Source organism: Candoia aspera, chromosome 11, assembly GCF_035149785.1.
Source record: "Candoia aspera isolate rCanAsp1 chromosome 11, rCanAsp1.hap2, whole genome shotgun sequence".
NCBI lineage: Eukaryota > Metazoa > Chordata > Lepidosauria > Squamata > Boidae > Candoia > Candoia aspera.
This window is the reverse complement of record NC_086163.1, coordinates 22,756,172-22,776,874: the sequence shown is the minus strand read 5'-3', so window position 1 is coordinate 22,776,874 and position 20,703 is coordinate 22,756,172. Positions and strand designations below refer to the sequence as shown.

At 47.8% G+C, this 20,703-nt stretch overlaps 2 protein-coding genes across 2 annotated transcripts; one reads left to right on the top strand and one right to left on the bottom strand.

Moving 5' to 3' along the window:
- Positions 1-922: 922 nt before the first annotated feature.
- On the bottom strand, positions 923-13,658 carry MTHFSD (methenyltetrahydrofolate synthetase domain containing). The gene is made up of 8 exons (XM_063312914.1): positions 13,532-13,658; positions 11,563-11,663; positions 10,379-10,492; positions 9,247-9,360; positions 8,233-8,323; positions 7,248-7,360; positions 6,286-6,411; positions 923-3,414 (listed from the first exon to the last, which is right to left on the bottom strand). The coding sequence occupies exons 1-8, from the start codon at positions 13,551-13,553 to the stop codon at positions 2,917-2,919; spliced, it is 1,179 nt and encodes a 392-aa protein (XP_063168984.1). The 5' UTR covers positions 13,554-13,658; the 3' UTR covers positions 923-2,916.
- A 4,262-nt stretch (positions 13,659-17,920) lies between these two features.
- FOXC2 (forkhead box C2) lies at positions 17,921-20,586 on the top strand. The gene is given in 3 exon segments (XM_063312912.1): positions 17,921-19,926; positions 19,929-19,981; positions 19,983-20,586. Coding segments are annotated over 3 exon segments (1,611 nt in total). The 5' UTR covers positions 17,921-18,635; the 3' UTR covers positions 20,250-20,586.
- Positions 20,587-20,703: the final 117 nt, after the last annotated feature.

Below are 20,703 nucleotides of genomic sequence, written 5' to 3'. Positions count from 1 at the left end.
AAGTCCATAAGTCACTCCTTCATTGCAAACCCATAGAAGTTTTGGTAACCCTCTTTGTGAATTATATCTCAGTCCATCCGTCACATGTAGTCTAACCAATTCAGGGATAATGTCTGCATACAAGAAAGGAACCATCACTTCAACGTCGGACGGGAAAACTTTTCAGTCAAAGGATTGCTTTTGTTGGTATTTTTTCAGGGAGAGGAAGGGCAATATCCCAGCAATTTTCATGTGGCTGGAATTCAAATTATTTATTTATAATTCCAGCTCCCTAAGACTCTGGATGGCATACAACACTGAAAATATTAAGAAGCTATAAACATAAGAGCGATGTCCATTCTTAATGCACAGTCCAATCAGGTACATTCAACCATGACACACTATCCTCATTTGCACACCAGGGGCATTAGAGATGGGGGTGTAAAACAAGTAAATACGTCAGTTATGAGCGTGCAATGAAAGTTCCACCCCTTGGTAAAATGCATTTCACGCACAACACACTTAAAAAGGCGGTGGGGGGGGGGATTGACCAGTTGACTTTTTTGACTCCTGCAGATGACCCAATACACCTATCACCTCTTTATTTTCCCTGTTGTTCATTTCTTCTTTTGACTCCCCATCTCTATATTTAATTCAGTGATTTTTTTTTAACCCGTATTCTATGTCCCAAACTTCAGGACAGCTCAGATACAGGAAGTTATATAAACTGGATTAAATAGTAAAGAGACAGCACCATTTTAAAATAATTTTATTTAAAAATAGTTTTTTTTTTACTTTAGCTTTCACTGGACATATATGCTGCAGCAGCACAACGTAAGAAATGCATTGTTTCAAGATGACAAATTCCTACTTTTTAAGGACTGGCACAACCATTTGTTGATGGGCACCAAACTTCTGTTTTAATCAAGAGAGTTGCAACAGATTAGCTGTTTAAGTACTTTTACTGCATATTTATGTACTACCTACTCAAATGAAAACCCAACCTGCACTTAAGAGACCATTTTAATTTGCTATGCAACAGGAAATGTACCACTTCATCAGAAAAAAATGTGAGGGTTGAAACTGGGACTTTAAGCTTCTACCGTCTGGGAATTGTGACTTTCACTAACTCCTCTGAACACTCGCCTGCAAGCCAATCTTATTTTCCCCCTAAAAATGTTCTGATTTTCAACCTCTTATAGCATTTTAATTCCTAGGAGTCCCTTCCATCTGGGTACATCCAGTGATATGACCCCTTGATAGTGGAAAAATCAGTGCACAATTCTTTGAAATTTGCCAAAATATTTCAGCCCTGGAGAAAGGTTGTTCACAGTGGGGTGGAGACAGTGGGGAAGGAAGAATACATTTCACTGTTTTTCCCATTGTGTCAATGGCTCTCGAACCCTTGCAGAATGCTACTGTTATTGCATCAAACTTCGGCTTTCGTTCGGTGAGCAAAGGAAAGGAATAAGCTGAGGAAAGAATACAGCAGCGCGTTCTGCAAGTTTTCTTTTTCTCTTTTTTTAAGCTGTAACGCTCTCCAACCTTGGGAAGGTTTATGTTAATGCTTTGTGAAAGGCCCGCCCTCTCTTGAGGCATAATAATATACTTAAAATATACTTAGTAGCACACCCTGGAGGTACGAAAAAGATTTCCAACTCTCGAATTTTTTAAGTAAAGAAACATTTCATTGCTTATTTTGACTTCTTGCCTGAGATCAGCTGCAAAAGTGCTTCTGTTGAGAAAGAAGTCCAGCCAAATTCAACTTTTTGTTCAAACAAAGCAAAGAAACACACACACACACACACACTTGCACTCTAAAGAATGCTTTGTTTTTGTTTTGCCTAGGCAATTGTGAGTACTTTCTAAATTTACTCTTTCTGTCAACAATTCCCTGTAGAGAAAATAATTACTGAGGCTTGAAATTCATCAGTCAAGATGATAATAGAGCAGTGTTTCTCAACCTTGGCAAGTTTAAGATGGGTGGACTTCAACGCCCAGAATTCCCCAGCCAGCTTGGCTGGCTGGGGAATTCTGGGTGTTGAAGTCCACCCATCTTAAACTTGCCAAGGTTGAGAAACACTTCAACAGAGTATTAAACAGCCCACTCCAACTCAGGTGCCATCCAGGAGCAAACTGTGAGACTAGACCTAACTACCTGGAGGGCACCAGGTTGAAGAAGGCTAGAATTATGTCTACCTGGAGAAGAAGAATCCTTTGTAACACTTGCTTTTCCTTCTGATTTTCCAAACAATTCTGTGGTTAGCGAAGTCTGACATGACTTGTTTTTCAAAGAAATGTTTGCTTGGTAAATACCAACTCATTATGACTCGCTTTATAGAGATTATACAATAAGGATCCGAGGAGGGGCGCCGTAACAAATTGCAGTGGAGCAGAGGATGGGCATTTCTCAAAGTTGTCCTATGCAAAGGAAGCAAGGACAGAACAGCCACATGCCAAATAGGGCCTGTCCTTCTGCAACCCAAAGGACCATTTTACCATCTCCAGGTCTTGCCACAAAGACCAAGTCTGGTATCTTCCCTCCTCTTCTATGGACACAGATAACAAAACACTGAATCAGTGTTGCTTTGTGGTGTGTGTGTGTGGGGGGGGAGGGGCATATACAAATTACAGCCCTTCAATTTTGCTGAATGTCCATCCTCAGCAAACGTGACCAGTCGTGAAGGAAGCTGTGAGTCTTAATCCAACTGTATCCAGAAGAGTACAGAAGTTGCCTTAATCCACTCTACAGCTTCAACATCGCCCCTTCCCTGAATGGTGTGAAACAGGCCAAGAGAACCATTTTCATATAAATAACCAAACAGTGAGGATGTGCCACTTCCTCATCTTAAGCGGGACATCTCAGCAAAGGGGCAAGCTCTCAGATGGCTGCCACTCCACCATCAAACTGAAATTTGTTTCGGCAGGTCCTCTCCATTAACGGGGCCTAGGAGCCACTTTGCCATGCTGGCTCCTGGCCAGTTCAACACGCAGGGAGCCCCCTTGGAGAGCTAAGCCTTGCAGTGCTGCAAGAGCCTCTTCAGCCTTGGATTGATCACTGTAGCCGAGGAACGCTTGGCGTTGTGCGCCGTGCCAGGTGAGCCTTGCAGGAGTCACGTGGTGCTTTCTTAGGGCATCCTTTAATTCACTCACTCTGGTTCCTAGGGGAATGCTGCCCACGTAGACAGTGGCAGGACCCTTGAGGTGGCCTTTTGCATCTGATAAATCCCCCTCTTCTGGCCTTGGTTGGGCCAAGCTGGTCTCACCCTGTGACTTAATGCTTCCCGGAAATTTGTCACGGGCTCCCCTTGGCGACTTCCCAGCGAGCGAAGCATCAGGCCGTTCGCCTTGGAGGCAAACATCTTTGCCTTCTCGTTTCTCTTTGCAGTGAAGACTCTTGAGGACTGGGATTTTCTTCAGAGTTTCGTGACTGATCTAGAAGGAAAAGAAACACATATATACTATTATAACAACTTTACACAAACACAATTATCTGTTACACTGTAAGCAATTACAAATAAGTTACATAAGTATAGTACACTATATATTTATATAACATAATTATATAAATGTATATTTAATATGCATTAAATTAAAACGCACACACACATATACCCAGAGAGGCAGAGAGAGAGACACACACACATTAAACAATTTACAGTGTAATGGTGATACCTGCCACCCAACTTCTCCAGGACACCAAGAGATGCTTAAGATAAGGTCCATTGCTCTGAAGAACAAGACTCTGCCAGAAAGGACAGTATATATCACAAATGCTAAGAGTAGAATCTCACAGTACACTGGCCTTTTTTGCTGCCTGGAATCAGACACCGTCAGCATGAGCAGCTGCCCTGCTGAAACCCCATCGTTGCAACCGTCTGTGTAGAAAGGAGCAGCATCAAAATATTACTAAAATATTATTTTGTGCCTTGTTTACTTGAGCGGTAATTGCCACGCACAGTTCTCTGCTCTTCTCATCCTTATAACCCTCTGAGATAGTCTGGGCTATCAGATGCAGGTGCCCATCAAAGCTTCATGGCTGCGGGAGGATTCAAACCCAGGGTTTGTAAATTTTAGCATGATGCCGAAACCGTGTTCACCCTTCTGAATGAGTTTGCCTCTCCCAATGGGGGAGAAAATTATTGACCTCTCAGCCAACTGTTGCACAGTCTGTTTAGAACAGTGTTGCTCAACCTTGGCAACTTTCAGGTGTGTGGACTTCAACTCCCAGAATTCCCCAGCCAGCCATGAGCAACACTGGTTTAGAAGGACATCTTTGTCTGTCACTGAGCGGTCTTGCTGCTTGGGAGATCCTTCAGCAACCTCTGATGTAAACAAGGAGGCACCAGCTTTGTTGTTTCTCCTGCTGTCCAAATTTAGACGAACATTCCTTGTAGAATGGATAAATCCATAGTCACTTAACTGTCTGTTCAGTTTTTATTTGTTCTCTGCTCCTCTTTAAAAAAGGAAAAAGAGGAACTTACGTGAAGTTAAGTTACATGGTGAACAGACCAACTCTGGGTGAAAATGCCTCATCAGCTTTCCCCAGCTCGCTGCCCAGGCGTTGTGCTGGCTGGAGGATGATGGGAGTTGTAGCCCAACCATTCTGGAAGGATTTGGGTACGCTGCTCTAAAAAAATGGAACCATGCCAGTGTGGCAGATGTTGAGAATTCCTCTGCTGACATGCCTTCAAAAAATGCCAGATCAGGTCGTATTGGCCATTAAAATAAAAGTTGCTGTGCTTTTCTTCTCCTCTTTCCTCCTCCTTGTCTTCTATAATAAGGTGGGGTGGGAGTTCACAGGGGACTCATCCTCATCCAGATCACTGGCCAGAGAGGTAGCAGTGCTGTGATCAAAAAGAACTTGCTAAATCAAGGAAACAGATGGCAGAGCCTGTGGACAGATCTTTCGCCCCCAGGCAGATTGTAAGCTTTCATCTCCTTCCCCCTCCCCCATAAGTGGAGATCATCGGCAGGATAAATGGGCTTGGCTGCAGACCAGTCCTGTCTGCTGGAGTGTCAAAATCACCACCAAGATGAAAGAGTCTGTGGGGCCTTTGCCAGAACCTGGCAGATTTCCCTTGTGATTACAGGCAAGGGAGGCAAAAATGCCCAAGAAAAAAATTTACGGAGGTCGAATTCCAACACCAGAGGAGTGATGTGGGGTGGGGTGTGCGTGTGTGTGCATGTGCATGCAAAGCAACAGGGAGACAGGAACACCCATGTTTGAGTGCAGGCCATCCTTGATAGAGATGGATGGATGGATGGAAGGAAGGAAAGAAGGAAAGAAGGAAGGAAGAGGAAAGCCCACCTAGGAAATCTAGGTAGGTAGACATTAGGCCTTGGGCAAAACTGTTGGTTAATGTATAACCAAAAGATCCAGTCAATTCTCAGGGACTTCTCCCCTGCTTGGTTTCTCAAACCTCCACCACAGGCAGCCCAAAGAGAGCAGAAGCCACCCCAGTGTGCTAAATGGAGCAGCTCTGGCCACACATCTTCGGAAGACTCTTCAGAATCCTCGGCTGGTCTTGAAATGAAGCCATCAACTGCAAGGAAGATTCTTCTCCGGTTCATTTGAGTTTCGGTTCCCCAACAGGCACAGTTTCATGATCTTTGCCCTCGCCTGATAACAGTTCTAAAACAGCCTTGGAGAAGAGCATTGACCTGTCTGTTAAAAATAGGGGGCCACTGACGACAAGCGTGTATGGATTTCTTTGGCCAGGGATTTCCATTACTTTTTTCCGACTAGCTGTCAATTTCACAATGTTTTGTGAAATTGACAGCTGCAAGCTCATTCAGCACTACTGTCCATTTATCCTCTTGCTTTGAGGCATGCTAAGGCATGATTTACTGCTTTGGCTACTGCCCTTTCTTGCTCTTCCTTCAAATGAAAAACTCTCTGCAGAGGAGGAAGGTAAGGTGGACCCCTTTTCCACAATACAGAAAATAATTTGCATCTTGCCATAAAATCCAGCACTCGATCAGTTTTATAAAGGGGTGTAACCCTTTGAGGAGGAAAGCGAGCCTTCCCAAGCCCAAAGCATATAACATTTGACTCCTTCTGATGAGAAGAGGCATTCCTCTCCTTAAGAGGCAGGAATGCTTCTCAAAGTGCATCTTTTTTCCCTTAGTAGTTTTTATAATACCTACATCTACAGCTTAGGTAATACATTTCAGCTGGGTTCCATATCCTAGGACATGGGATTATTTGCAGAGCCTGGAGTGCCAATGTGGAGAGATGCTTTAGGAGTATGAATCTTTCCCCGTCCCCTGCCCACTAGGAGCTAAGTTGCAAAAGACACATGCCTTATACCACATGATTCCCCAAGGCTTTGGCTGCTTGCATTCTGTCCTGATTATTCTTGTTGGGGTAAGGATATAATCTACAGTTAGATCATGGTCATCCAGAAGTTGTTCTTGGATATCCACTACCTAGGGAGAGGAGGAGAAGAGATGCCAATGTGTAGGTTGAATCACACTGAGTTCCTTTAGCACACTCACAGGAAATTTTTTGACTTAAATCAGCTGGATGTGACACTAAACCACTTCCCTCACACCATTTCCCCCATCTGGGGGTCCTCCAGAAATATGGACTTCAGTTCTGGAGTTTCCCAGCCAGCCTGGCCATTTCTAACCAACCTTCTAAAGTTGACTTTCATGGGTCAACTTGAGAAGGTGCCCAAGTTGGGGAAGGCTGATTTAGGGTTCTAATGATCCACACCAGAACCTTGATTTGGGCCCAGAACACTTTGCAGTAGATGAATCTGCCTTAGGCAGAACCAGACTGGAGTCCACCTTGCCCAGAATGATTTACCTTATCCATGATATGCAAAGAACATTGGACCTTCCGAAACAACTCACGTTTGATGTTCTACTTAAGTGGACACCAGCCCTTCTACTGGAGCCAGCGCAGATGATACAGGATTGGAATCCTGACTACAGATTACACTTTAGATTACACCAAAGTGGTGTGCCACTGTTTTTCGGGAAGCCAGTGGGCAAAAGTTTCAGAGCCACACTCTGTCGCTGATCAAGGTGAGCTGGACCACCATGCCCTTTTATAGGAAATGTGTCCCTGAGATCAGTGTTTCTCAACCTCCGCAACTTTAAGACGGGCAGGCTTCAGCTCCCAGAATTCCCCAGCCGGCAGTTGAAGTCCACGCATCTTAAAGCTGCTGAGGTTGGGAAACCCCGCCTTGAGTCTCCCTCCCTCCCTCCTCCCCAAATGTTTTTAGCCCCTGCTTTCTATCCCTTGCCGTAACCATTACCTGACAGTCATGGACGGCCGTGACAACCACTGTATCCTGTCCTATGGCTCCCATAGAAACCATCATGGCATATTCCATGTCCGCAAAGCCTTCTCCTTTCCCGATCCGCCAGCCTACAGTGAGAAAAGGTGTGCAAAAGGTCTAAAACAGGTGTGCAAAAATTGACTTGTAGCCGGGCAAAAGCGGAAGGCGAGGAATCTCTCAAGGGGGTCTGGAGCCCCCCTGATAATGCAAAGTGGACATCAGACCTCATCAAATGCCCTCTGGAATTGTCCTCCAGAGATCTGGCAGCCCATCATCTTACTGGGAGAGGCCAAAACCATTTCCAGTGTTAGCTGAGACTAAGATGGAGAAACAAAACTTGTTGCCTGCGTGGAAGAGAGAAAGTGATCTCTTCTAAGGGGCTGTGTGCCACTTACAATTCGGGAAAGATTTTGCGTAAACGCCTCTTTTATTTTCATATCCTCGGATCCGGTCCCAGCTGCTGGTGCTGAGATTTGCACACAACGCTTTTCAGCTTCTTTCAAGAATAGCTCAACAAGCATTCAGGACAAATGCAAATTAAGGGTCCACTTGCTTCTCCGTGTCATGACCAATCTCCCCAAACCAAGGACTTAAGCCACCTTGTCATAACTGTGCTTTGTGTTTTAGCCCAAACATTGCCCTTAAGAAAGCCATTTCTTAATTTCTGGATTTTAAAAAAAACATACACTGTATATTAGTATGAGGGCATTGCTCTGAAGATGACATAATGTAGGTTGAGCCACACCCCTTTGCCCCAATCCGCCAATGTACAATGCAGAAATAATCCTTATTTCCCCCCACAATTGATATTCAGTGGTGGGCTACATCTGGACTGGAGGTTGTTATTTGATTCATGTTTGCTGTTGTAGTAGCGCAGTGTAGCATTTAAATTCAACTGCTCGTTCTTGCGCTGGCCTTCACTGGCAGGTCCCTGATGCTCACAGGTTGGACAGCCACCTACCTTTCTCAGAAACAGCCACCGATCCTACCACAATCAGGTCCACGTGGACTTTGGCATCTAGCCCTACGGGGGCACTATAATCTCTGACACCCTAAAAAAAAAAAGAAGAAGAAGACAACAGAGAAAAGACATGATAGTCAGGAAAAGAAGGTACTTCTGAAATCCCCCTTCTCCAAAATTCTCTTTCCACCCACTGGAGCAGAATAGAGGCTTCCTCTGTTCCCAACATTTGACACCGTTGGATTCTTCGAAAATGGCCAACTTTCAGCTAGGTTTGGTGTGAACACAGCCAGATATGATTGTTTCAATAGACTACAATTAAGCAAATGTTGGCTTAAGATGTTGCATAAACCGACAGCATTGATAAGAGAAAATACTGCAACTAGATTCATTCCAATCTGGAAGCGGCTCTTGGACTATTCACTGGTGACGCAAAAGAATGAAGTCTTGATTTCAGGTTTTGATGATCAAATGGTTTGATTTTAGAGACACAGTGTTACTCAATGTTTAATGAATAGTAAGAGATTAACTGTTAGGTGCTTTTATACCTGTGCTGGAAAAGGTCAGAAGCCACTGGTCTGATGTGCTTCTTTGCTTATTCCTGTACCGTTTTAGCTTTTCCTGTTTTTTTTTTAGACTTGCATTCTATCGGTCTTATATTCTGCATTATGTGCCTTAATTATATCTTGAACAATTAATAAAAAATTAAAAAACGATGTTGCATAAACCCCGTCTTACTTTCTGCATTCATGTCCTACCTCCACCTGGACACTAACTGTTCATGCATTCTAGCAGATAGGCACCATCACCACTGTTGGCATTTAAAATGCTCTGATTATCTAGGTTGATGTTTTGCTATTACGTATTATCCCATAGACTAAACACAGATCTATGTTGTCATTTCAACACAAGAGGGCACCAAAGTGCCACGCTGAAGTGGGCAGGCAGAAGGTAAGCTTCCATCCCAAATCAGCCACACCATGCAATGCCTCCCCACTTCTTTCTGATGCTTACTTGGGAGGTGGCACATTTTCTTAATGTCTCCTTAGTTGCTCCAGGAGGAGGGACAATTCTGTTGAACAGCCCAGTACGCAGACGAGGGGTGGGCACCAGGAGCGTTTTCCTAGCCTGCAGGAAGAGGAAATAAGTCCATGGACCAGCCTTCCCATGATAACTCTCACACAGATTCAAAGAAAAGCAGATTCAAAGAAAAACATGGAATGGTTTTTCCAAATTGAGCTTAACTCCTGGTGACTTTGTGGATCCATTCAAGTAGTTTTATCAGCAACAGTATGGATATGGTTTATGATTGTCTTCTTCAAGGATTGTTTTTTCCCCCCAACTTTCTAGCCCAGCCCACAGCCCTGAAATTTTCTGGTAGTTGCCCATCCAAGGACTAGCCACAACTGACCCTGCTTAGCTTTGTTGAGATCAGTGAAGGCCAGTGAGATGCTACCATGTAGGACGTCCCTTAGGGAAATTTATTTGTTTGTTTGTTTGTTTGTTTATTTATTTAATCTCGCCTTTATTATTTCTATAAATTACTCAAGGTGGCGAACATACCAAATATTCCTTCCTCCTCCTCTTTTCCCCACAACAACAACCCTGTGAGGTGGGTTGGGCTGAGAGAGAGGGACTGGCCCAAGGTCACCCAGCTGGCTTTCATGTCTAAGGCGGGACTAGAACTCATGGTCTCCTGGTTTCTAGCCCGGCACCTTAACCACTAGACCAAACTGGCTCTCTGAAATGAAGGAGAAGTCTGGTAGGCTGAGTTTCCTCCTACAGTGTCAATTTAAGAAAACAGTAAAACAAACCAAAAGGAAGCATTTCCTCACGCCATCCATTATTAACTTATGGAAGTCGTGGGCACAAAATGTGATGGGAAGGAAAGGTTTGAAGGCATGAGAAAGGAACTAGGAAAAGTTATGGAAAAGGAGAATATTCATTGGAGGCAGTGGATTACACTGACTCAGTAGACGAAATATTTGGAACCCTGAGAGCTTCATAAGGTAGGGCTGGCTTTGAGGGACCTTCGAGAGCAGGGTGTGGCCCCAGAGAAAGGTCTGGTCTGATCCAGCAGAGGTTCCTTGGGGTTCCAATCAGAGCCCAGGCTGTCCCAGAACTGAGCAACTAAAAACTTCTTTACCTGCAGCACAGATAGACGGATCCCCTCGAGAGGTTTGTCTGGATCCACTTTCACCTCCCTGGCTTGATCAAACACCTCCCAGGTTTTGATGGACATGCCTGTTTGGAGAGATCCCTGCAAGTGAAAACGTGAGCTACTCACTTCCAGGGTTAAAAAGCGGATGTCCTTCTGGGGAGAGTCAGGGTTGGCTTTAATTGTCCTGGCACTCTGGAATTCCCACAATTCTGGAAATCGTGCCGAGGCAAGAGAAGCACCCTGTTGGGTCAAGACAGCTCACATCAGTGGAGGATCCATACAATTATCTCTCTAGGCCTGTGTTTCTCAACCTTAGCAACTTTAAGATATTCTGGGAGTTGAAGTCCACCTATCTTAAAGTTGCTAAGGTTGAGAAACACAGGCCTAGGCCATGTGTCAGGATCAACCCTGGATCCCTTGAAATGAAGAATGACAAATTCCTGCAAAGGAGGGTGGGCCTCTGCTCCACTTGATGGCACCTGACGAACAAACCAGGTGTGTATATGCACAATTGCACACAACCTGTTGGGGACTGATGGCTTCCCTCAGTTTCTAAATGGTGGGCTGAGAATCACCCCCCCCCAAACTTGACATACTTGACAAAGACCAAGTATGAGGTAGGAGGGATAATGAGTTTGTTAATATCTGTTGAAAAGAAGGTCGGAAGTCATTTATTTCTAGACATTTGTTTCTTCAGCTATTTTTCTCAATTTTATTTTTTGCACTTTCTTTCCTTTCCTTTTTTCTTTCTGATTTTGCCTTTCTTTTCTTTAGAGTTGTCTTTTACTTCATGAAAAAACATACAATGTATGTGATATATATCACAAAGGCCAAGTATGGCTTCCTCTAATGCCCCTTTAAATGCAATGACGATGAATTGCTTAATTGAACTATTAATATGAAAATCAAATAGTTACAATGGCTGCACCCATGAATTTAGTAATTTCCCTCTTCTGTCAGATTAACAAGGACAGTTTGGTAGTTTTGGGAGCTTAATGAGAGCCTTTTGACCACTAGCTCTGGAGATCTCTAACTAACGGGAGGCACCCTGTATTTCTTGATTATAATAATTGTAGGAGCGTGCTGGAATTTAATGTTGCACCTTTAAATGTACCATTTAATGCGAATCCTTAAATTTTCTTGTGGGTGCTGTTGGGGGAGATAAATACCTTGAAATTGGGAATCCGATGTTGGACTGGTCTTGGAAAATCAGCAAGGTTATTTGTTTCCATGTAATCCCAGATTTTGTTTCGGATGTCCCACTTGGAAACTCATTGCAGGGCAAGAAAGAAGAAAAGAGACCAAAATCACACCTACATTTTTTCCCATCCTCTCGGGTTTACCTTTCAAGCTAAGGTAAGTAGAAAAACGTTTGTTTGTTTTTCATCATTTTGGCAGCTACTCCCAACTGGCTCCCTTTAAAAAGGCAGTTTTGACAACCACCTGGGGGTGGTGGTGGGGGAGTAATATTGTGATCTTGGTATTCACTGAGCTTAGTTTTCTGCTTTCAAATGTTTCATTGCCAAACTGGGTCACTTCATCAGTGCTTGGACACAAGATCCCGACCTTGAGCTACCCACACCGACATATCCTCCATTAAAGAGAGAGGTCATAATTATGCACTCTGCAACTTACCACGTGTGAATGTGTGGGTATGTGCGTGTGCACAACACGGGTGCATGCACAACCAGACTCAACTATTTGGTTGCCTGAGGAATTCCCTTGCCTGCCTCGCATGAGAGAAATCATGACCAAACAGGAAGGATCTTCATTTTTAGTAAAAACAGTAAACTGGTTTAGGGATGTTCTGGGACACCCACACTCATCTCTGTCCTCCAAGAAAGGGCCAGGAAAGGCACATCAGGCTCTCATTATTGTCCCCCAACATCTGTTTTTGCTCAGGATTGCTTTATTCTCCCTGGGAGCCAGGCAGGCCTTTTTCCTGTTTATTATGCCCTAGGAATCAAGCACACTTTGATTTAGATCCTTACTTCAGTTCAGAAAATCAGTCCAATTCTGTTCAGGGGCTGAGAGGAGATGGGCAAGTTATGTCGGTCTGAGTGGCCAGATCAATTTGGGAAAAACCTTCTGCATGGAATATTTGCGATTTATGTGGACACGTATGGGAAAGTGTGTACACATCTTTTTAGTGGAGAATCTAGATAGGTAACTATGTTCCTCCCTCATTTCTCTATTTAATTTTTTTTTATCCTTTCTGACCTGCATAGAGCTCCAGGCAATTCTTCACACTGACAATCATTACAAGCCGTTCTCTTTTCTTTCATAAACACAAGCCAGCATCCATTAGGGGAAAAATAGAGCTGATAGCTACTTGACATCTCTCTAGTCACTTTAATATTACTTCACTACCGTTTTGCCTCCATCCCACCTTAAATGTTTTTTTTTTCTCCCAGGAATGCACAACATTTCCTTCTGGGGCTGGGGATGATGGGAGGTATAGTCCAACATTTTTAGGAAGGCACCAGTTTAACCAAGGACTGCCAACTTCCCCACGGTGAGGATGAACCAGTTAATTGCATCCAGCTCACTCATGGAACTGTTACCTGGAATTTTAGGCTTCATTATTAGCTTTTTTAAAAAGGTGAAATTAGTATTTTCGTATGGCATCCCTGCCTTCTTTCAAATTTACCTATTTATTTATTTATTTAATTTTTATCCCACCTTTATTATTTTTATAAATAACTCAAGGCGGCGAACAGACCTAATACTCCTTCCTCCTCCTATTTTACCTAAACCCATTTCTTTCTTTTACGTGCAAAATCTTGACCCCTGTAATAAAGGCTTTTTGCTTTGCCTGAATTACTTGGTGATTCGCATTTTCGGGTAGGCAAAAGGACGCCTTTGCAAAGGTAAAACTGTTTGCTCTCCAGAATTTAGGGATTGGTCTTCAGCTCCAGGGCCCTTGGGGTGCCTGAGTTTTTGAAGGCAACAGAACCATCAGCTAGGCACAGCGGCCGGGGCCGCCTGACAGCCGAGGCGGTGGCAGGTTAGTTTGTGAGAATGCACCCAAATCCGGGCAGTGAGGCGGCTCAGTCCCGGAGCCTTCCGCCTGCCCAGCTAAGGGTCGATTCCTGGCCCTTGCCACCCTTCCCCTCCCTATAACACTTTCCCTCTTACCGGAGCTGCCCATTTGCTCCATGTTCCCCGTCGGGGGCAGCCCGCGGAGCTGGAGCGAACCCCGCTGCGGCAGTCAATTACATTGTAACCGGGCGGCCGCATCCGTCAGTTACATTGTAGCGCCTCCTCTCGGACTCCCCCCCAGCCACGTGTTTGCTCCGACTACGGCGGCCGAGGGGGGACAAGCAATGGAGAGTCCCCCCCCTCCCTCCGCCGTTCAGTTCTCTCCCAGGGCGGCTGGGCAGGATCCAAGGGGCGCCTCGCAGCGGATCAGCATCCTTCCCTCCGGATTTCGGGCAAGGAGATACCGCGAAGTTTAAACCCTTCCGGTCCTGCATAAAGCGCCCGCGCTCTTTCTCTGTGAACGAATGGATGGAGAAGGACACGCATCTTAGGTGTTTTATTTTATAAAGGATTTCAAGCCAAGGGACTCCCCAGGTGGAATTGCAGAGCTTTCGGACAGATCCCGCCCGGTGTCGGGAAGGGGAGGAAGGACGGCAGGCGTGTCGTCATCCTTAACTGCCCCCGAGGCGATATTTTTAGCCAGCCTTCTCCTTACCTGAGAGTTACGCAGGCGAGCCGAAGGGGAGCATGTAGGGATGCTGGAGCTGGGCTGCCAAAATCCGGACGCCGCTAGAGGGCAGCGAAGAGTAAGGGACCTGGTGCTCCTACGTGGATAGGACTGGAGTTTCGGGGCGATTGGCCGGGGGCAGGGTTGGGCTTGTCGGTTCAAAAAGGCACAGCGGGGTTAAAGAGGCAGTTCCTTCCGAAGCAAGACTGGGACCCCAAGGCGGTTTGGCGGGTGGGGTGCGGGTTGCAGCAGGCTGGCCCTGCACTTGCTGTGGTCCCCTGGCAAAAAGACCACGACTCACGCGGCTGAGGACCCCTCCGCACCGCAGGAAGAACGAATCCTCCAAGGGGAGGCGAAACCGAGCCGCGCGCTGGACCTTCCTTGCGAACCTACCTCAGATTTGCTCGGACAGGAGGCCGGCAGAAAGGCAGGCGACCGGGTCCTCTCCCTGAGGTCGAAAGCAGAAGGACGCCGAGGGGCAGCTGCGACGGACAAGCCCGGCCAAATTTTGGCGGCTGCCTCAAAACGGCTGAAGAGCAGTGAGGAGGTTCAGCTTGGTCAAGAGATTCTCCCCTCGCGGCTGGGGAGAGCAGCGCCGCCGTTTTTCTCGGCGAGACCCTGTGCTCTGACGGAAGCCCGTTCAAGTCAACGCGGTCCCCTCCGCAATAGTAGCCTCCGGAAATTCGATTACTGGGATTTACTCCATTCCTTGAGCTTCTAGTCCTCATGGAGTAATAGCCATGCTGTCTGAAATTCGGGAATATAGCCCAACCAGGAAGTCGAGGACACGCCGTGATAGGGGATTTTCCCCCCTTCAAAGTAACGCCTGATTTATTTTTCTTTTTTTCTTTTTGCGGGGGGGGGGGGACGACGAATTATTCAGTCCTCCCTCTCCTCTCCTCGTAACACCCTGCCTGGCTAATTGTTCTGGAAGGCCCCAGCACCCTTTTGTGACATTTTGGAATTTTCGTCCTGTGAAATTCTTAACGCGGGTTGGAAGTTTTGCTCCGTGCAGACGCCGACACGCCGCGGTGGCTATTTTATCTAACCTGGCTGTGTGTGTGTGTCTGTGTGTACTATCACAGTTCGTACACAAGGTGTCACTGTCTTCCAAGAGACGGAAATTTCTTTCCAGGGCTGGTTTCAATTCATTCTTTTGACTTCTAGAGGGCGACAAAGTCCAGGGAGTGGTCGCTGCTTAAAAAAATCGCTGCGGCTCCGCTTCGTTCCACTGGCTTTGCGAGCAAGCAATACGACCACCCTTGCCCACAGCCCCTGAGGACTTTGCATTCTTGAAACAATTTCACAGCGAAGGGAATGGAAAGGAAGCGATATGTGCAAAGCTGCTAAATGTCATTGACCAATGAAGCAGGTTTTGAACCCCGAAGAAGCGGGAGGTTCGCGTCTAGACTTTACAAAACTATTCTCGCGGTTAACGGTCCATATTATCCCTGATTTACAGGACAGATGGTGCCATTTCAGGATCAATAATTATATGAATACATGAGTTTGTAGGAATTTTATTTAAAAGGACCACGGTTTTTGTGGTGATTTAATTTAAGGGAAAGCAATCAATCTCTCTTACTTTGGGTAATTTAATACAAACGTCCTTCTCAAAAAATTGACCGTCAGGAATCTAGGTATAGAGAGCAAGGCAATTTATTCTCAAAGAGAAGAAAAATTTACTTTTTCCTTCGAAAATTCTGTAAGATTTTTACAGTACACGATTATGATAATGATTAATGCCTAATTAGAGCCTTTCTCCCCATTTCTGCCTGTCCTTCCATCTAGTTCAATTCCCAATTATTTCATTCATATTTTCGGCCAATATCTAATCAGACATCGGAAAGTTGGATTAATCCTCATCGTTATTAAGTAGAGCAGAACAAAAATAGGAGAGCATTTAAGAATATTTCAAACGTGACGTTTTCTTGACTTAATTTAACATTACTAATTTCTTAAGCTTTTTTCATCTCTGCTCTGTCTTTTCACAGGACACCTTCCTGCCCCCAGGAAAAAAAATCAAGTGAGAAAAATCGAAAAAGAGTTATTTTATTTTTTTGAAGGATTTCAAGCTTCCATTTATACCTAGTTATTAAATAATTGGCCCTCAGTTCCCTGCATTTGAAAAGGCAAATATTGCTCTGAGTTCTTTCTCAAAAGAAGTCAGCTTTTCCGATGCGTTTCTTCCAAAGCTGATTTTTTTTCTTTATAATTTTCACACTGAAGCACTGTCGTTTCCCGGCTTCGTTTCCCCAAATATAAACGATTCTTGGAACTCCAGAGTAAAAATGTTCCTTTTGTTATAAATAAATACATTTAAAAAGGCATAGACAGTTTTAAATTTGTTTTCATTTTAGGAAGCATACTAGCTTGAAGTCAATGGATAAAAACCACTTCTTCCGAAAGAGAAAATCGGAAAGACCAGCAGAAAATCATCGGGAGGTGGTCCCCACCCTTTGCCCCAACCGTTTAATCTTTTCTTCCTTTGAAAAGTTTGAGCTTAGGCGCAATTGGGCATAATCCGTGGGAGAAAGTCCACACGACCACAGAGGCAATTACTTCCATGTCTACCTACTCCAGGAACGCACCGCGGAGCAGTCCCACAACCCTGCCCAAGCTCGTTCCTGAAAGAGCTGGATGGAAACGTTTGCAAACAAAACCGGTGGCAAACATATTGGGAAAGTTTGAAATAGGGTCCCTTCCAAAACTTCTGGTGCAATTTCTCCCCTGTTCTCCCTCTTTTAAAAAAGGACTGGGAAGTGGTGTTGATGGTGGTAAAACACTTTTAGAGGTCATTTTTCTCTACCTCCGATTCCCGCGTTTGCTACCCAAACGAACGGCGATCTTGCCAGCCCGAAAAAGACAGGAAAAAACCACACTGAGTTAATTATCCGGTCCTGAGTGTCTTTAATGGAATGATCAGGGGCGGGGAGAGGGGGAGGAAGGTGGGGAAAGGGCGATTAGGAGATACAGGCCAACTTTATAAAATTAAGTTCAACCCGTTATCTTAAGCACGCTTCCTTACTTGTAAGAAATCAGCGCATTTCATTCCAAGCGGGATCCTCTGCGGGAAACACCTTCCCCTCCCTCCTCCTCCTGAGTCCCCCCCGCCCCCTTAATTCCAGGTATTTAGGATGGAGGTGTTAATTGAGTTTAGGAGAGAAGTGCTAACGCGGCTTCCCAGAATCTTCCTTCACCTCACTGGGCTCCTGGCAAAGCGGATCCCTGCAGCGCGGCGGCGGCGGCCCGACGGGAGACCTCTCCGCGCGGTCCCTCCCGCACGTTTCAGAAACTGGGGCGGCGGGCTGGCGGAGGATTGGCGGTGTCCTCACGCAAAACCGGCAGGCGGGCCTGGGAGCCGAACCTGCTGAAAAAGGGCGTTTTCTTTTCTTTGATCCCATCTTTAAGAGAAGTTATGCGCTACCAGAAATGGGATGTCCGACGCAGAAGAGACTCCGGAGATGTTCTCCTCTCCTGGCATTTAGCGGTTCAGATTCCCTCCATGGCCAGGAAGGTTGTTATGATTGTTAATGATAATGATGGTGATGATGATTTAATAACGACGGTGACGCTTTAGGGCACAGAGGGGTAATTAACATCACCACCACTACCACCAGGAGGACTCCGCCAGCGCAACCTTCTCCCCTGTCCTCCTCCTGTCCCGCAAGAGCTTCGAAGGACCCGGGGAGGCCTCCCCAGCGCAGCGCCCAGCCCCGGGGTGCTCCCCGGAATCCCGGTGTCCTCACGGCGCCTTCCTCCACCTCGCCCATTGGCCGAGCCAGACCCCGAGCCTGCTGCCATTGGACGGCAGCGGAGGGAGGGGCCAGCGAGGAGTCAAAACTGGCCTTCGCCAAGAGAACTTTAGAAAGTTTCCCCCGGCCCTTGATGGGGGAGTTCGCTTCGCGCGGGGCGCTGCCGAGGCTCCGGAGTGGTGCGCACGCCCGTTTATTTTGATTCGGTGCGCTTGTTTTTGTTTACACGCCGCCGGCACTTCACTTTCGCCCGGAAGGAACGGGGACTGCCGCGTCAAAGCGTTGGGGAGCGAACAAGCAAGCGCACTGCCTTCATCCTCATTCTTGGTCTGTTATTATTTTTTCCCCCCCGGCAAGATTTTTTTTTTTGTCCTCTGAGGCAGCGCAAGCAGATTAGATATTTCGGACCTGCAGGGGTTTCTTCCCCCCTCCTTTATTTTCTTCCAGCAGCGTTCTCCCTCCTCCTGTATTTTTACGACGGGGGGAGGGGGGAGGAGAGCGAGTGAGGAGCAGAGATTGGAGCTTTCCGACCATTTTGCAAAATATATAAATATGAAGCAGGCGGGCTCAGCTCGGGCCTTTTAAAAAAGAGCGAACGCGCCGGCGGAGGAGATCCTTCGGTGGAGGAGCCTGGAAACTCTAGGGGCTCTCCGGAGCAGGGCGCCCCGTTGGCAGAGGGGCGCCTTTCCTGCGCGGCCCCCCGCCGGCTCCCTCTCTACGATCTTACTTGTTGGGGGGCGGCGGGAGGCGTCCTCGCTCTCCGGGAGCCGGTCCAGCCATGCAGGCTCGCTACTCCGTCTCGGATCCCAACGCTTTGGGAGTGGTGCCCTATTTGAGCGAGCAGAATTACTATCGGACGGCGGGGACCTACGGTGGCATGGCCGGCTCCCTGGGGGTCTACGCCAGCCATCCGGAGCAGTACGCGGCCGGCCTGGGACGCTCCTACGGGCCCTACCCGGGGCACCAACCCGTCCAGGCCCCGAAGGACCTGGTTAAGCCGCCCTACAGCTACATCGCGCTGATCACCATGGCCATCCAGAACGCTCCCGAGAAGAAGATCACGCTCAACGGCATCTACCAGTTCATCATGGAGCGCTTCCCCTTCTACCGGGAGAACAAGCAGGGCTGGCAGAACAGCATCCGCCACAACCTCTCGCTCAACGAGTGCTTCGTCAAGGTGCCCCGGGACGACAAGAAGCCAGGCAAGGGCAGCTACTGGACGCTGGATCCGGACTCCTACAACATGTTCGAGAACGGCTCGTTCCTGCGCCGCCGGAGGCGCTTCAAGAAGAAGGACGTCTCCAAGGAGAAGGACGAGGCCCTGCGGGAGAAGCACCTAAAGGAACCGGCCAAGGCCGCCGCCGCCGAACTGGCCAAGGAGCCGCCCCAGGCCTCGGCGCCCGTCCCGGCCCCGGCCGTCGCCCCGTCGGAGAAGAAGGTGGTCATCAAGAGCGAGGCCTCCTCGCCAGAGCTGCCCGTCATCACCAAGGTGGAGACGCTCAGCCCGGAGAGCGGCAGCGCCCTGCAGGACAGCCCACGCAGCGTGGCCTCCACCCCGTCCCTCTCCACCGAGGGCTCGCTGCCTGGCGAGCCCCACCCGCACCCGCACCACCACCCGGGCGCCGGCGCCAACGGGCTGCCCGGCTTCAGCGTGGAGAACATCATGACCCTGCGGACTTCCCCGGGCGCCGAGCTGAGCCCCGTCGGCAGGACGCCGCCGGGCATGAGCGCCTCTCTGCCCCTGGGCTACGGGCAGGCGCCCGCCTCGTCCATCTACAGCCAGGCCTGTAGCCAGGGGGGCCTGGGCGAGGCCGGGGGCAGCTACCAGTGCAGCATGCGCGCCATGAGCCTCTACACGGGGGAGCGCAACGCGCACCTCTGTGGCGCCGGCGCGCTGGAAGAGGCCGCCGCTTCGCTCTCCGAGCCACCGCCGCCGCAGCCGCCAGTGGCCAATGGCGCCCCCTCGCCCCTGGCCGGCCTGAACTTGGCGCAGGGGGGGCAGCAGCAGCAGCAGCAGGAGGGTTCCCTGCCTCCCAGCGCCCACCACCACCACCAGCCCGCGCACCACCATCACCACCACCACCACCCGCTCCCCCATCACCAAGCCCCGGGGCAGGCCGCCGCCGCGGCCGCTGCGGCCGCCGCCTCCTGGTACCTCAACCACGCGTCGGAGATCAACCAGCCGCTCCCCAGCCAAGCCTTCGGCGCCCAGCAGCAGAGTTTCCCCAACGTCCGGGAGATGTTCAACACTCACCGGCTGGGGCTAGAGACCTCGACGGCGCTGAGCGAGCAACAGGTGAGCCCCAACTCCACCTGCGAGCTCTCCTACCGGGCTCCGCCCTCCATTTACCGCCACTCCGCCCCTTATTCCTACGACTGCGCCAAATACTGACCTGGTCCGGGTTAAGCAGACAGACAGACAGACAGAGTGACAGAGACCCAGGAAGGGGGCCTTTCCCCGAACACAGCAGGCGGACTAGAAGGAAATTAGGGCTGTCTTTTCATTAATTTGGGAAAGCAACCAAAATTGACTCTGGTTTTTAATAAAAAAGAGATTGCAGACTTGGGCAAAAGACAAATCTGCCCCCCCCTTTCCCGTCCAAAGTCAATAAAGGTTTACGGACCCTAAAATTTGATATATTTTTTTTCACGACTCATCTTTCCCGTCCAGTTATTTCTACTCCAGGGAAAAATAAAGTAAAACAACCAAAAGTAGAAACGAAAAAGAAAAGCGGGTGGGGGGGGGGGGTAGGGGTTTCTTGAACAGAAAGAATAATAATAATAATAATAGATGAGTCAAAACCGATATTAATATGTTGGTGATGGGGGCGATATAAAGTCACTGA

Excerpts from the sequence above, each read along its gene's own strand:
- MTHFSD (XM_063312914.1), bottom strand. The coding sequence starts at position 13,553 with ATGGAGCAAATGGGCAGCTCCG. Across the intron at positions 9,361-10,378 it reads TCCGTCTATCTGTGCTGCAG|GCTAGGAAAACGCTCCTGGT; the intron begins GTAAAGAAGTTT and ends CTCTTCCTGCAG. Across the intron at positions 3,415-6,285 it reads GGGGAATCATGTGGTATAAG|ATCAGTCACGAAACTCTGAA; the intron begins GCATGTGTCTTT and ends TTTTCCTTCTAG.